The 15,887-nt window shown below is 46.8% G+C and overlaps 1 protein-coding gene and 3 non-coding genes across 8 annotated transcripts; all 4 read left to right on the top strand.

Moving 5' to 3' along the window:
* The first annotated feature begins 1,145 nt into the window (after positions 1 to 1,145).
* On the top strand, positions 1,146 to 15,759 carry PABPC4 (poly(A) binding protein cytoplasmic 4). Of its 5 annotated transcripts, XM_075437946.1 has the most exons (16): positions 1,148 to 1,658; positions 1,745 to 2,182; positions 8,217 to 8,410; positions 8,736 to 8,851; positions 9,331 to 9,470; positions 9,743 to 9,837; positions 10,427 to 10,564; positions 11,169 to 11,264; positions 11,759 to 12,031; positions 12,294 to 12,381; positions 12,555 to 12,674; positions 13,248 to 13,375; positions 13,975 to 14,068; positions 14,181 to 14,311; positions 14,400 to 14,502; positions 15,413 to 15,759. In XM_075437946.1, exons 2-15 carry the CDS (start codon positions 1,990 to 1,992, stop codon positions 14,487 to 14,489), a joined length of 1,896 nt encoding a protein of 631 aa, XP_075294061.1. In that variant the 5' UTR covers positions 1,148 to 1,658; positions 1,745 to 1,989; the 3' UTR covers positions 14,490 to 14,502; positions 15,413 to 15,759. The 5 variants fall into 5 exon arrangements, with proteins under 5 accessions (XP_075294064.1, XP_075294063.1, XP_075294062.1 ...); XM_009941047.2 differs by having other exon boundaries at positions 1,148 to 2,182; XM_075437949.1 differs by lacking the exon at positions 14,400 to 14,502 and having other exon boundaries at positions 1,146 to 2,182.
* On the top strand, positions 10,890 to 11,022 carry LOC142363475 (small nucleolar RNA SNORA55). Its single transcript, XR_012765761.1, has one exon. It is a non-coding gene; the product is annotated as a small nucleolar RNA SNORA55 (small nucleolar RNA).
* Positions 11,530 to 11,662, top strand: LOC142363474 (small nucleolar RNA SNORA55). Its single transcript, XR_012765760.1, has one exon. It is a non-coding gene; the product is annotated as a small nucleolar RNA SNORA55 (small nucleolar RNA).
* On the top strand, positions 12,809 to 12,941 carry LOC142363473 (small nucleolar RNA SNORA55). Its single transcript, XR_012765759.1, has one exon. It is a non-coding gene; the product is annotated as a small nucleolar RNA SNORA55 (small nucleolar RNA).
* Positions 15,760 to 15,887: the final 128 nt, after the last annotated feature.

The following is a 15,887-nucleotide window of genomic DNA, read 5'->3' as shown; positions in this document are numbered from 1 at the left end:
GCCCATGATGTGAGCTGGCGCGGCGCCGGGGCTGCCGCAGGAACTCGCGCTTATTTGAGGAAAAAATTCTGCTCTGAAGAGGCAGAGGCTGTGGGAACGGCTCCAGCTATGGCTGCTCCTCATCTCACCACCAAAACCATAGCTTGGAGCAGCGAGAAAAATTATCCCAGAGGATTAATCGCTTTCCCAGTGCGTTGCTCTGCTCGTTCTGCTCCTTGCTCCAGTCCCAGCCCCGTGGCCCTGCTCCCTCCAGGAGGCTCCCCTGGGCCCCTCGCGTTCTGTGACGGGACTGAGCTATCCCGCGAGACATCCACCTACGGAAGGTGGGGATGAGATGGGATGGAACGGGGTGGGATGGGACACAGCACCCAAAACACCCTTCGGGGGGGGGGGGGGGATATGTCACTGTGGGTGCGTGTCCCTGCCAGCTGCCCGCAGAGGATTGCTTCACCCAAAATCTGTCCCGCTGTCCTTGTGCAGGGCCAAGCCTTTGGTGCTGCTCCAGCCGCCGTGGAATGGGTACGCGGACGGAGCTGCCAGACTGCACGGCTCTGCTCCAAATGCCACCCGGGCACCATTTTGCACAGCGACCACATAGATTGGCAGGGTGAGGAAGCTGTCGTGCTTATTTATTCGGTGGGTTGGTGGCCTGGGGGAGGCGGACATCCCCAAGAGGTGATGAGGGGATGTTGTTGGGCAGCCTGAGGAAAACCAGGTCTTGCTGAGGAGCAGTGAGGAGCCGCGGTCTGAAGGGGAGCGCCTGGCTGCGTGGCACAAGGCCCCGGAACATATTCATCTTGAGGGGCCAGTACCGCCCGGGGGATTTGGCATTCCTGGCGCTGGGAGCAGTTTGGGAAGAAACATAGGCCCGGCATGTCCCGGGACACATGAGGAAGCCGGAGGCAGGGCGATGGCGGGGCACTCCTGAGGCGCCGCGCGCCGCCATGTCCCCGCTGAGGGTCGTCACCCGGCGAGCCCAAAATGGCGGCCAGGGGCACCGCCGCGCGAGCCCCCTCAGCGCGGCTCGGCCCCGCCCCGCCCCGCCTCAGGCCGGGCGGGCCGCGGTCCTCCCCCCCGCTGGGGTCGCTGCAGCGAGCGGCGGCGGCGCGTCGGGAGACGGGGGGTCGCTCCCCGCCGGGCCTCGCCGCCTCCCCTCCGCGGCACGGCGGGCCGCTCACGCCGCCGCGGCGGCTATAAAGGGCCGCCCGCCGCCCGCCGCCGCCTCTCCGCTCGCCGGGCCGCAGCGCGTGAGTCGGTATCGGGCCCAGCGCCGCCCCGGGCCGGGAGCGCGGGGCAGGGAGGGCACGGGGAAGCGCGCGGGCGCCGGGCCGCTCCCTCTTTCCCCTCAGCCCGGCCGCCCCGCTCGCGCTCAGGCGCCGCCGCGCGTTACTCGCTGCCGCGCTGGAGCCGGTCTGTTTTAGAGCTAGATGAAATGTCCGCCGAGTAGAGAAGACTTAATTTTAAAGGAGAGGTTCCTATAAATATATATTGCAGAGAGGGTTATTTTTCCTAGCCTTTATTTTTCATTTTTTACCTCAGAAAATCGATCGGCCTGCTCTTGGGAGAATTTGGGCTAAATTGGACTCTGAAAGCAAAACCAGGGACCTGGCTTTGGGGAGATCAAGGACGGGTTTGCTCCAGAGCTGACGGAAGAAACGGTCAGGAGCTGGCGTGTGGAATTTTGGCTTCGTGTCTGAGCCCTGCTCTCCTGGAGGCTTAACTTTGGGTTTTTTCTGATTTCCAGGCCTCTCCTCCCCCCTCAGCCGCTCTCTGTCCCGGGGCCTGGCGTGGCGGAGCAGCCGTCCTGGTCACCGGCCTCCTGCCAGCCCCTCCCTCTCAAGCTGGGCCTGCAGGCCCCCACTTCGTGAGGCTTTTAAATAAGATTTTGAGCTTTCCCCCGGTTTGATTTCTTAACAAAAAGCTTGAGTTAAAGAAACCCCAAGAATAAAACCCTTTTAGTTCCCGGTGGGCTTGCGTGCTGAGCAGAAGATGAACGCGGCTGCCAGCAGTTACCCGATGGCGTCGCTGTACGTGGGTGACCTGCACCCCGATGTCACCGAGGCCATGCTCTACGAGAAGTTCAGCCCCGCTGGGCCCGTTCTATCGATTCGGGTCTGCAGGGATATGATCACCCGCCGGTCCCTCGGGTATGCCTATGTCAACTTCCAGCAGCCAGCGGATGGTAAGTGGCATCTACAACCACATCTACAGCTTCTTTTTTCACTTTTACTCACTTTTTTTCTCACTAATCCACAGTGCTGTTGGCATGTAGTGCCATGTAGCTGCCTACAAAGTGTTAAAGTTACAGGGTAAGTAATCACTTGCTAGTGATTGTGAAGCTGGAATGTTTTTTTACAACTTGTCTCCAAAATACTCTGCAAATGTACATCATGGTAACATCTCTGATAGACCTATTTTTCTCTTAATGATATTAAACTTTGGAGACTTGTTTTTGTTCCTTGCATAAGAGAATAATCTCCGCTGTGTTCCCCTTTGTTCCTGTGTTGGTTTGGGCTGTTTGTGGGGGTCTTAGTGCAGTTGGTCCTGGCAGGAAAAGTTCAGAGCAGTCAGGCAAGGTTGAATGCTCAGTTTGACTGGCTGAGCCTCTGGCTGCCCACTCGCTCCAATTCAATATTTGGGACATCTGGGGGACTGCAGGCTGCTGTGTTTGTGCAAGCAGCCGGATGAGTCTCTCAGTCTGGGAAGTGGTCTTCTTATATTGGAGTCATAGAATGGGAAACAAGATGCATTGTTCAGTGCACGGGAAATCAGGTTGATTTGCTCTTGCCAGACGCTTTTTTTTTTCTTTTTTTTTTCCACACTTTAATTTGGCTCCTGTTCAAGTAGGTATTCCAGAGCTGAAGCAGCAGTAGCATGTGAAAGCTGGGACAGAAGAGGTCATTTTGGAACATGTCTTTGCTGGAAGAAAAATGGGTCAGCGTTTTCTGCCCTAGTTTTCAGAGCTTTTGCTTGTTGACTGTGATGCAAGTTTATTGCTCTGCTGTGATTTAGCAGTATCTGTATGCGTTAGAGACATCCAAAGGATAGATGAGAGTGAACTTTTCCCCTGAATTCAGAATCAATTCACAGCAGCACAGATTTCAGCAGCAAGTAAACTTTCCTTGAGCCTGTAGTAGCTTATCCTGCTGTACATTTTTACAGACAGCAGAGGGTGGTCTGTTTGTTGCACAGGGTAATATATTCACTTTGGATCAAAGTGTTTCTTATGTGGAAAACAGAAATGCTATTACAAAATTGTATTCCTGCAAGCTAGCAGAGCCTCTGGGATTGAGCTCTGGGCTGGAGCATTTGGATTTTATGTAGTGTGTTGTGACTATGTGCCATCCTAGCTTCCATTCTCTCCCAGGTCAAAGTACCTTCTGCATGTCCTTTCCCTGGGATGCTGACTGATCTAATCAAGCACTTCTGATCCTGTCTCTTGCCAGGCTGGTAAAAAGCTGGCTTGCACCCTAGTCCATAATTTCTCTTTCATGGAACTCAGAAGTGCTTTTTATGTGGGCTAAGCAATGTACTTATGTTTTTAAACTTCTCAGTGAGAAGGAAAGAACCTGAGAGCCTGTATATGTGGTCATTTCCCGCTCTGATGAACCTGTCTGCTCAGACTCCCTCTTACAAAACCACCTTGGTATGTTCTTGTGCTGTACAAGCAAAGGCACAGTCAGTTACCCAGGCTCACCTGTCTTTGTCTAGGCTGTGATCTCATTTTGCAGGATTAGAGAAATAAAAACAAGCAGCAGAAGTAAAGCCAAGAAGGAACTCGGAGCTCAGATTAGATAAGTGTCAGGGAGGTGGGGTGCAAAACACTATGGATAAAGTTCTCTCAAAGTTGAGAAGACCTGGATAGTAAGCGTAGTTACGATCGTAAGGGAAGAGTGGCTAGTGACATGTGCTTGCTTTAGCAGAAAAGTTCTGCTCCTCATACAAATACGAAGACAGGTGGCCTTCCAATATATTTCAAGATAATCTTTTATGGTAATAAATAAGCAGGAATTTAGAGGGAGGTTGCATCATTCTGGGCTCCTGGTAAGGCAGTAGACACTTTGGGAAGTCTAGAACTTAGTGACACTTTGACAAAGTAAGTGGTGTCTTGTTACCGGTAGGTCTTAGGAGGTCAAGTGATTTAAGCCTAATCATAGAGTTACTATTGGGAAGGAGAAATATTCAAACTTCTCCTGCCTGCATGAAGAGATCTCTTCTTAAAAGTTCAAAATCTCTTCTGTCTTGCAAACTGCAGCATGTGTTACTTTTATAAGTAAAAACCAGCTGCTGTACTAAATGTAATGCAGCAGAATATAAGGAGATAATTTTGGAAAGGTGAACCTGTTGGTTGTGTGTTGCAGTCTCCCCGAAACAAAGACCCAAGTATGAAGAATATAATTTTTAATCCCAAATGCAGAAAATTGGCTTTTTTCTTTTTCAAGGTGGCAGTACTCAGTACTGCCTGCTTGAGAGCTTTCTGGGAGAAGGGGGGATCAGCATTTGCTTCCAGGAATGCACAATCAGATGGACTTCATTTTACTAAATCTGGGAAAAGGTGGGGGGTGTTCTGTAGCACTGTAGGGATCTGTTTTGATTCATGGGTGGTAGTAGATACTACGAAATATCATATAAAAGTAATCGTGCTCTGTAAACTTTTAGGGAAGTTCTTGTGGACACGTTAGTATGCTTTAAGTGATAGTAGGTATTCAAGAAGTTGATATATGACTGTTTGTGCTTCCCTGGCAGCTTTTGTGGAAGGATGAGTGTTTTGTAAATCTGAAGAAAACCACGTTAACTTTTTTGTGTGGTAAATAAGACTCTGTTCTTATGGCTAGAGAAAGGCCACAGAGTTAAGTAGCCAGAATTACATGGGGCCACCAGGAGATCACACTGTCGCATCCTGAACATGCTCGGTACTTCCAGAGTTCCTGTGTCCAAACTGGGTCAAAGCTTACGTTTTTCTCTACATTTTTCTTAGCTAATGGAGTGGTGCTTGACCCTGGAAGGGGTTACTTTCTGCACGTACATTGTCTGTCTGTTAGTCTGCTGCAGAGAGGTTATTTTTAGTGAAAATAAGCCGTGCTGTTTTCAATTGCAGTTCTTTGGTGTCATAAGCAGTGAATGCTGAATACTGAATCTGTCATACGCTGATAGGCAGATTAAGGAAATGCTTCAAAGTTCTGGCTGGTTCGGGCTTAGCTGTGGTTTAATATTCTTTTTGGCTGTGGAGAAGGGAAAGAAGCTCATTTAATTTGAAAGAAAAGCTGAATTTCCTTTTTCATATGTTCCTCATGCAATTTAATTGCATTCCAGTCTTTCAGAACACTGACAACAGTCATGATGTGACAACTCAGATAACAAAGCAGAGAAATTTTAATATGGCTATAGAGATAAGCTGTTCTGGAAGTACAGAGAAAACAGAACATTTCCCAAGTCAAGAAGGAACCTAGAGCTGGGGTTAGATATGTGGCTCTGAAGAAAGGTGTAGAAGAGTGTAGATAAGCTTTTTGTCTCTTCTCTTCCTTAAAGTCGTCAATGTAAGAGAAGAGCTGTGTAACATAAATGCAGGTGTGAAGCTAAAAGGGAAGAGTTTTTACTTAAGTATGCTTCATTGCCAACAGCATTTTGTTCTAACTTCAGTGATCAAGGACTGAAGTCTGTTCTGTATGCAGCACACTTTTTTGAAAAATTAAGTGGTTAAATTTGTGCTGTGTGCTTTTGTTGTTGGCTCTTTTTTGCTTAGTGGTGTAAGTGAGAGCCCGGCGGTTTGCAGAGGAGCCATCTTTACAGCATGAAACTCCTTGTACAGAGTTTCTCATGGGTGAATCTTGGTGTGTGCATGTGGTTATCTGTCTTTATGCCGCTCAACCACAGTTACTAATTCCAGCATTGTGTTAGCTCTGCACCAGGGAGCCTGTAAGGGAGATTATTTACTTTGAGGCCTAAGGCAAGCTGCAAGGAGTGTTTGTATGCTTTCCCTATCCAGAAGGCTATGGAAGCAAAATGAAACGGAAGCCTGAAAGGGATTAAGAGTGTGTATAATGTTATATATGAGTTGCAGTCGGGTCTGGTGAAGGATGACAGGAACCAGTGGGAGAGAAACATGTACAGGAACTGAAATGGCTGAAGCTTTGTGGTTTAAATAGAAGAAAATGAGAAAGCGTTTGCTCAGATTAAGGAATTGAATCAGATATGCTTAGCCTGAGTCATTCACATAGCTCATGCTGATCTGTTACAGGTTTTCTTAGGTACTGGTGTAATGTGATGGCATTTCCACCTGTGGGTATGGCAGACTCAAATCAGGGAATCCATCTAGGGCTTTCTTACACCACTGCTCACAAGAAGTGTCAGAGTAAATTTCAAGCACAGTGTAATAATAGAGTGGAATACTAGCAAGCCAGTGAAAGAGCAGTGCAATAGTATCTGCTTAAGTATGTGCTTAGGAAGCTTGAAAGAACTGGGAGTAAGTTCACAACTAGTCTGTATCTTGGTAGCTGCTGCAGAGTGCTTCACAGTTCCCTCTGGTTGCATGCCGCTGCTTCATCTGCTTGTCACCTTTCAGCAGGAGCCCTGTTTCTGCTGCAGATGGTACATACAACTAGTTTGTGTACTTGCCAACACATACTTCTGGAGGACATCTCTCTGCTATAAATAAATGCTGCCAAATTTGACAAGCTGGACCAAGTTGCCTGCTGAAGTGCCTACTAGGAATGGACTGCAGGAAGAACCTCAGTTGCATTGATTCAGAGTAGCAGCTGAAGAATCGTTTTAGCCTGGCAGTTAATTGCATTTAACACCTTTGACTAAACAGAGCTAGTAGGGTTTTAGAAAGTGTAACTTTTCTCCTTAAATTATTTTCTTTTTTTGCAAGCCTGACTACTTCAGGAATGAAGTCCATCAGATCTTGTTTTCCAGCTTAGGGGTATGTGTGGAGGACTGGGGAAAATAGTGACAGCACCACTTCAAAAAGCAACCACAACAAAAAAATGTTTTCAAAGCACATGAAGAGTTCTGAGAAACTTCCATGCAGTAGTTGAAACTGACTTTGAGGCTAGGGAGTGCAGGACCCTTTTGCAGGCATGTCTCCGTGGAGTTCCTACAGATAGTTCCATGAAATGCTGAGTAGTTACTCTGGTTGCACTAGCAGTCACATGAAAGAAGGTGTTCAAATTGGCATTTTCCTTGAATTTGCTGCTCCTGAAATCTAATCAGCAAGTATAATTGGGTGAAAGTGGCCTGGAAGAATTGAGACAAACAAATTTGGAAAACTTGGAGTTCTGCCCTATTAGTATTCCTTCATTTTAATTCCAATCTATCCCTCTCTTTCCCTGCTTCATGCTGGGAATTAACAGTCTGTCTCTCTGTGCACTCCATGTTGGGAGTGTTTTCTGGCACAGAAGAGTTCCAAGCATCTCAATTTTATGAACAAGATCCTAATGTGTGTACGTAATGATCCTTTTAATGTATCAGTAGGTAGCAGAAATAGAATTGGGGGGGGGGGGGGTTCAGTGTAGGTTAGCATGACAGTGCTGGGGTTTTAGAGTTTAGATAAACACTTCCCTGTTAATCAGGTCGGGTGTATGGACTTTTTTCCGGAGTTTTGTCTGCTCTTGCTGTCATCTGTAGATTGAGCAACTTGGGAATCATTTTTTGGCCACATAAGTTACAGAAGCTGAGTCATGTCATCTTCCCAGCCATCCACGTGTTCATGCACGTTTTCCCTGACCTGATAGGGAGGTGATACTTTTCTCTTAATAGAAATGAGTACGGGTAGATGTGAGCTTCATGAAAACCAAACAAACCAAACAGTCAATTTTGTTTCTTCCTTTTTTTCCCCCTGAGTTTCCAGCTGGGGCTAAACCATGACAATTTCCTGTCCTTCTTTGGGTACAGCAATTTAGCTTTATAATAATTAAGAATATAACTAATAAACAAAAGGCATTTTGATATTCATTTTGCTGTGGTTGTTAAAACATTACTATCATGTAAATTTGAAATAGTCTGTTAGACTTGTTATGTACTTAAATATGTCTAGTGCCTATGCTGCAAAGACCTCCCTTGAAACACTGAGTTAAAAAGTCATTGAAACTGGTTGCCCGTGATACTGCCCCAGATCTCTGTGGGCTGAGTGTAATTCAGAGAAAACTATCACCCATGTGATGGAAACCTTTACTCTGTAACAAACCACAGAAATCTGTTCTTGAATTCTCTTGCAGCTGAGCGTGCTCTAGATACCATGAATTTTGATGTGATCAAAGGAAAACCCATTCGCATCATGTGGTCTCAGAGGGACCCCTCCTTGAGGAAGTCAGGGGTTGGGAATGTCTTCATTAAGAACCTGGACAAATCCATTGATAACAAGGCACTTTATGACACATTCTCAGCGTTTGGGAATATTTTGTCCTGCAAGGTGAGATGTGGTTACTTTGTCCAGTTCTGCTATAGCAGTGACATGATCAGACACATCCAGTGTAGGAAGCGAAAGGGACACCTTTCACCAAGTGAGGAGTGGAGTCTCTAAAAGGTGGAGTTGACCAGAAGGTCAGAGATTGCTGAAGTTCTGTCAGATTTGGTCATGAAATAAATGAATGTGCCAGTCTGAAACACAGATAACGTCTTCCTAGTGGTGACCCTTGGCAGTAACCTGTTTTTGCGTGCTGGCCTTGTGTCTGAGCATGACAGAGGAGAAAATGCATTCAGAGCACTGACATTTTGTTTTCCTTCCATGTGTCTAGGTGGTGTGTGATGAGAATGGCTCTAAGGGCTACGCATTTGTGCACTTTGAGACCCAGGATGCTGCAGATAGAGCCATCGAGAAGATGAACGGCATGCTGCTGAACGACCGCAAAGTGTGAGTGTCACAGCCAGAAGCAGCAACGATCGCATGAACCGTGATGCATCTCGGTATTAACAGGGACACACAAGGCACTGGTTCTCCTGGCCCAAGCCTTGGCCTGCTTCCTCTCCACTACAGGGCTGGTGAGTGACCCTGCCCAAGCCATGGCCTGCTACCCCTCCATTACAGGGCTGGTGGGTTTCCCTAACCAAGCCTTGACTTGCTGCCTCTCTGCCAGTGGGCTGGGGTGGGTTTCTGAGGCCAGCACTCTCCAGTGCAAAGCTGGTTGGGCATCCTTGTCTGACTCTCTCCACCATACGACAGGTGACTTTTCCGGTTGGTCTGTGGCCTGTTTATTCTTCTCCTGTCACCCTTTCTTGTCCCCATTCCAAGCTCCTACTACACACTCATTTTTCTGCCTCACTGCAAGTCACATGTTGTTTTTCCACTCTTAAAAACAAGCTGCTCATTGGGATTTTCATTCTTTCTTGCAGATTTGTTGGGAGATTCAAGTCTCGTAAAGAGCGGGAGGCTGAGTTGGGAGCCAAGGCAAAGGAATTCACCAATGTTTATATTAAAAACTTTGGGGATGACATGGATGATGAAAGACTAAAGGAGCTCTTCAGCAAATATGGTAAATACAGAAACACTTTTAATGAGACTGAATTTCATGACCCACAGTAGTTTAACAGTGCTGCTACCATCTGTATAGCTCTGTGTGTATCACTTTGGGGCTGAGGAGTACAAAGAATTGAGGTGTGGGTGGTAGCAGTTGTGCCAAATGTTGGACAGGAGGCAGAGGCTGACCAACAGATGAGAGAGAGGGGGCTGGGGCTATTATATGGAGTTAAAGAGTCTTGAAATAGTTTTATGATATTTTACTAACCCTGCCCCTTGGTGTAATAGGTAAAACTCTCAGTGTTAAAGTGATGACAGACCCCACTGGAAAATCCAAAGGCTTTGGCTTTGTAAGCTTTGAAAAGCATGAAGATGCTAACAAGGTATGACCATTTTTTATGCTGCTTAGGTGTCTTCAGAGAAGAACTTGGTTTATTGTAGGAGTCTGTTACTAAAATAAGAAGATTCCACCTCAGACATAATCTTTTCTAGATATGGGGACTTGGAAACCTTTTGCACCTCACTAGCTTGACATTTGGGGTAACTTGGCATTTCTCCAGATTACTAGATCCACCCAGAATGCAGTGGTATAATCAAGAATGTTAATTGCTGCAGAAATACTACAGTGCAGGGCTTCAGGAAGAGGAAGGTGTCTAGAGTGAGAACACTGCTCAGAAATGGTCTTCTAAGTAGAATGCTTCTTAATATTTGGCCTTGATTGCAGGAAGGGGTGGGGATAAATTCACAAGGTGCTGTTAGTCCAGCACTTAACAGTGGTGTTGTCAGCATGGTCTATCCTGATAGCTTCAGTTTGTCTTTACCTCTGCACTGCTTCTGTGTAACAGGGTAATGTGACAACCTTGGTTTATTTGCTACCAGGCAGGGCAGAACTTTGGACAGTCCTGTTCTTAACAGGATCAGGTGCTGTCTTGTTTCAGCAGTTGATAGTTTCCTCTTGAACCCTCTATCCAGGCAGTAGAAGAAATGAACGGAAAGGATATCAATGGGAAAATGGTATTTGTAGGCCGAGCACAGAAGAAGGTTGAGCGCCAGGCAGAGCTGAAACGGAAGTTTGAACAGCTAAAACAAGAGAGACTCAGCCGGTACCAGGTGAGTAGTCTGTTCTTTTTCTGAATTTAAGCACCATTTTCAGTCGGTTGGCAGACTTGAGAGGAACTGACAAAGTAATTGGTCGTTGCCCTGTGAGAGATCCTGGGAGTTAAAATGTAAAGGTGACTCCATGGTGTGTAGGGGGCAAAGGGGGCATCAGGGCATAGTGTTGGCAATTAAATGTTCAGGAAGATGTGAGAAAACAGTCATGCAGTCTCCTTTGTTTTGAAATGGGGATATCTGGAAGGGTGGAAAGAGACAGCATAACTCTGTGCTGGTGTCTGTCAATTAGAATTACATGGCAAAACTGGGTCAGTCAGAGATCGCATCTGAATCTTTCCCACTCCTTGCGATACAGTGCTGGGCCGGGGACACACGATGCAACAGGAAAGCAGAGGAAATCCAGACAAGCTCCTTTTCACCACAGCGGGACTTGTCTCTACACCTTTGCAACATTTATCACTTTCAGCTTTGGGTGGTACAAAAGGAACGTTGTGCTAAATTAAGAGTTTTCAGACAAACTAAAGCTCTAGCAGATGGATGCTAACAGTAGATGTGCTGAAGATTCTTTAATGTTATGAATGTCTTATTCTCTCCCTTCTAGGGTGTTAACTTGTACATTAAAAACCTAGATGACACTATAGATGATGAAAAACTGAGGAAGGAGTTCTCACCTTTTGGGTCGATAACGAGCGCCAAGGTATTTGTGGGGTTTGGGGGTATTTGGATTTTAAAGCCTGAAGAAGGAACTGTTACCAACACGGGATTGAAGGGCAGTTCTTATATCCCCTGGTCACTGTGGTCCTGAGAACATCTGGACTAGTAAATACACAGGTTTCTTTGGCGCTCGGTGCGATTTTACTGAAAAATTGCTTCATTCCCTCATGAAAAGAGGCAGCAGTGATTCGGAGCTGGTAACTCGCAATAAGCATGAAGTGGCGTTTCCCTACATGCATTTAGAGGCTGCACCAAATCTTTCCCATTCCTTACTGTGCAGTGTGGGCCTGGGGACACATGGTGCTTACAGAAAAGCAGAGTGAATCCAGACAGGTGACTTCTCATTCATCGAGTGCCTGTCTCTACACCTCTGCAACAGTGATGTCCTACCTGCCTCAAATGTGACATTAGAAAAATACAGATCCTTAGGCAAAGTTCTTGCAATGGTACTCCACTAGCAATTGATCTTTACTGCAGGTGATGCTGGAAGATGGACGGAGCAAAGGGTTTGGCTTTGTCTGCTTTTCCTCTCCAGAGGAAGCTACGAAAGCTGTGACAGAGATGAATGGGCGAATTGTGGGCTCTAAGCCACTGTATGTTGCACTCGCGCAAAGGAAAGAAGAGCGAAAGGCCCATCTAACTAATCAGTACATGCAGCGCATTGCTGGGATGAGAGCCTTGCCTGCCAACACCATCATTAATCAGTTCCAGCCTGCTGCTGGGGGATATTTCATGCCTGCTGTGCCCCAGGTGAGCTGAACTAGTGTGGTTTTTTAACCTGTCTTGGAGCTTTGATGGTTCAGCTGCAGTAATCTCATTGAGCCTTCCTTATGCCTACAAGCAAATAACTCGTAATGAGGGGTGCAGTCAGTGGAGTTAATTCTGTGACTTCCCAGCTGTCTGTCCTCTTAATGTGAATTGAGTGTCGAGTCCTGGCAACAACTGCCAAAACGTGTTGTAAACAATGTTATTTGCTTAGAAGTTGCCTCTGAGCTTGTCTGTCTGTCTTCAGGCTCAGAGCAGACCCACTTACTATGCACCAAATCAGATGACGCAGATGAGACCCAACCCACGCTGGCAGCAAGGGGGAAGGCCTCAAGGTGAGCAAGCTAGCGGCAGTATTTTGGTTGTATGACCCTCTTGGCTGTACTTCCCAACAAAAGCGATGCATGCTTTCCTTTCCATGCACAACCCCAACCTGCTTTCTGTAGCTGACTGTCCTGACTTGCCAGTCAGTTCTATTTTGAGGATTTCCCCTCATTTCTTCCATTAGGCTTCCAGGGAATGCCCAATGCCATGCGCCAGTCTGGACCACGGCCAGCACTGCGCCATCTGGCCCCTGCCGGCAATGCTCCGGCCTCTCGTGGCCTCCCTGCCGCTGCCCAGCGAGTTGGTAAGGTGTCTGCCTCCCAGGCTCTTTCCCTGGGCTGTGAGGGAGGAGGATGCTGCGGAGATTTGACTTCTGCTTCCAAAGATGGTTGTCAGATATGGATAACCAACGGCCACCTGGAGCAAGGGGCAGAGACAGCACCTGAATCTTTCCTATTCCTTGCTGTGCAGTGCAGGTCTGGGGACAGTTGGTGCTACACCACAGCAGTGGAAATCCAGATGGGTTGCTTTCTGCTGGTTTGGAACTCATCTCTACACCCCTGCAACATTTACCACTCCAAAAAAACCAAACCCTCTGTAGGTTATGGATATTGTTTTCAGAGTAGAGCATCCAAATTCATTTTATTCCAGTGAATGGCAATGAAGTATCTTAAGTGCAGGATGTGGAATCCATGGTTTAGTTTTAGGGAAAATAGCTCTTCCCTAAAGTAGCCAGTTGCATTTTGGAGGCAAGTTTCTAAAGAAGTATTAGACTATGCAGAGTGTAGTTTGAATTCAGCAGGTTAACATCAGACATTCCACCTTGCCTGCATGTTGCTGCAGATGTTTGTAATTCTGTTTTCCTCTTCCTTTGCAGGCATCGGCGCTGCAGCGCAGAACTTAGCTCCTCGTCCGCCTGTAGCTGCCCCTGCTCCCAGAGCGGTTTCTCCTTACAAATACGCCTCCAGTGTCCGCAGCCCCCACCCAGCCGTACAGCCTTTGCAGGTAACAAGGGTCTGGCTGTGAAGTTACTGCAGTCCGAAAGGTTTTACGTGCAACTGCAGTGTTTTTACAGAAACTTCAAGCTACTTTTATAACCCAGACAGGCATCATAACTTGGAATTTATAAACCTGGCAGTTTTACCTTTGCCAGTGACAACCTAGTTGGTTTATCCATCTTGTATTTGCAAGTCCTTGGTCACCCAGATTTGCTGTAAGGATATTTTTCTTGATTCTTTGCTTTCCCATTTTGCACCCATTCATTCCCTCACCTCTGCCAAATCCTTGCTAGGTTATTGAAAGCACAGTTTGCTTCTCCCCCAGACCTCTGCATGGATCTCGCTCATTCTCCGTTGCGCTGTTTGTCTCACCATGTTTGATCCAGTTTTTGTGAGAGATTTACAGTGCCCGTGTGTGATTTCAGGGGTTTTGAGTTCAGGACTTGGAGGGAGCATGTTTATGAACCAGTGGCACCTTACCTGTCCTATTCTGAAACTAAGTCTGCTGTAAGCTTGACACAGGCTGCATTTGGAAGGGGGGAATATCTTATTGTCTCTAAGCATGAAGCAGTCAGCCTAGGAACCCTCATGTCTGCCCTTCTGTAGGCAGCTCAGCCTGCAGTACATGTGCAGGGACAGGAACCGCTAACGGCCTCCATGCTGGCTGCTGCCCCTCCCCAGGAGCAGAAACAGATGCTGGGTAAGTGAAACTCCAGTTCTTACAGATTGTGTTTCACTTCGGAAATCCCCTCAGGTTTCAAAGACGACTTTTTAGTTGAAACTCTGCTGTCTGAACTCCTTTTCTTCCCCAGGAGAACGTTTGTTCCCTCTGATTCAAGCTATGCACCCAAGCCTTGCTGGGAAGATCACAGGAATGCTGCTAGAGATTGACAACTCGGAGCTCCTGCACATGCTAGAGTCTCCGGAGTCCCTCCGGTCAAAGGTGAGCTGGCCTGTTCCTTCAGATGGGCTGGGCTGCGGGAGGCTGTAGGCAGAAGAACGGGTCTCACTAGAAAACTTGTCTCCCCGAGGTGGAGGAGGCCGTTGCTGTGTTGCAGGCTCACCAGGCCAAGAAGGAAGCTGCCCAGAAGGTGGGCGGCGTGGTTGCTGCTACCTCTTAAACCAGGAAGACTGGTGAGTGTCTCAGTCCTTAGCTTCACTTTGACTTCCCGAATCGGAAAAGAAAGCGTGATTGTTAGTGAATGCAGCCACTCTGGGAGGCCTTTGTAAGTCTGGGTGTAGCACTTCTGGTTTTTAGGGAGGACTGAAATCAAACAAAAAAAAAAACAAACCACCTCCCCTAATGCAGTTTCTCCCAGCTGGAATCCTTATAGAAGCTTTAGAAATATTCTTCAGAAATCTTTAAGCATCAGAAAGATGTTGTGTAAGTCCCCGAAGTGTTTTTAGCAGTTGACGTGTCAAGAAAGGAATAATGCATTGAGCTGAGTCTTGTGAAACTGCTGTAATTTGGGAAATGAGACACAAGATGCTCTCGTGACTGAGGCTCCACGGGCTGTTAATGCCCATTCCTTATCGTGACAATCAGCTGCCTACGGGATACATTAAAGTGCTGGTGTCAGGAACCTCCTTTTGCTGCGTAGGTCTGTCCAAGCGAATGCCGTCTTGTGTTTGGAGCTGGCTCTTCCTGAACTTCTGAATGAGGTTTTTGATTCTTTGAATGCTGCTTCTTGCTCTCTGGGTGATCTGGTCTTCTGTGGGTTTTCTGGAATTGCCATCTTCAGCACTTTTTGTGAAGCTGTTGCAGTCAGATGTCACAGCTCAAAATGGTGAAGAAGGATGAGGGCTCTTACATTTTCATCCTTGTGTTTCTCAGTGGCTCTGGTCACGGGCTTGTCAGTTAAGGAGCTTGAGTTCCTTGTCAGATGATCAGAAATGGGTATTGTCCACAACTGTTAGCAGCTTCTCAGTACCTTGCAAATTATATTGGAGTCCTTACGGTTTGTAAAACTTTACGCTGGGAAGTTCCTTAGCCCGGAGCGAGGTGTGCTGCGTGTAGGTAACTTGTGGTTGTCTTTTCCTCTAGGATGCAAAGAAGCCAAATAGCCTCTTCATAGCCATCAGCTCAAGATGTTTGAAGACTCTTCACTGTCCTGCAGATCTCAATGCCATGCATCATATCACATAGTTATATTGCATTTTGTAAATTCATCTTTAAGATCTGATTTAAAAAGCCAGCTCTGAAGCTCTAGATTTCCAAAACCAGAATTGGGCTTGCAAGCTTTCCCTTTGCGGTCAGAACAGAGCTACCCTTTGTGTCTTCTAAGCAGGACATTGACGATTTTAGGTTGAAAGTGTTTTGTTGTTTTGGTTTTAACTGAACCCAGTTTGGAAAGTCTGGAAAGCGTTTATCAATAAAGGAATTAAAACTTTCCCTGTTTTTGTCATTTTTTTTTCTCTAGATTTGGTACATAAATGTGATGTGGCTTAGTAAAATTAAACTGATGATAGGAGCGCTGAGGAGCTGCTGGGGAGAGTCCAGCGGAGGGCTATGAGGATGA

Source organism: Opisthocomus hoazin, chromosome 17, assembly GCF_030867145.1.
Source record: "Opisthocomus hoazin isolate bOpiHoa1 chromosome 17, bOpiHoa1.hap1, whole genome shotgun sequence".
Classification (NCBI taxonomy): domain Eukaryota; kingdom Metazoa; phylum Chordata; class Aves; order Opisthocomiformes; family Opisthocomidae; genus Opisthocomus; species Opisthocomus hoazin.
Note: the sequence above shows the minus strand (reverse complement) of the source record. Positions and strands in the feature narration are given on the sequence as shown.

What these genes read in the sequence shown, in the direction of transcription:
- PABPC4 (XM_075437949.1), top strand. Translation starts at nt 1,990, where the DNA reads ATGAACGCGGCTGCCAGCAGTTACCCGATGGCGTCGCTGTACGTGGGT. An exon ending in CTTCCAGCAGCCAGCGGATG is followed by an intron (nt 2,183 to 8,216) that starts GTAAGTGGCATC and finishes ATTCTCTTGCAG; the next exon opens with CTGAGCGTGCTCTAGATACC. An exon ending in GCAAGGGGGAAGGCCTCAAG is followed by an intron (nt 12,382 to 12,554) that starts GTGAGCAAGCTA and finishes TTCTTCCATTAG; the next exon opens with GCTTCCAGGGAATGCCCAAT.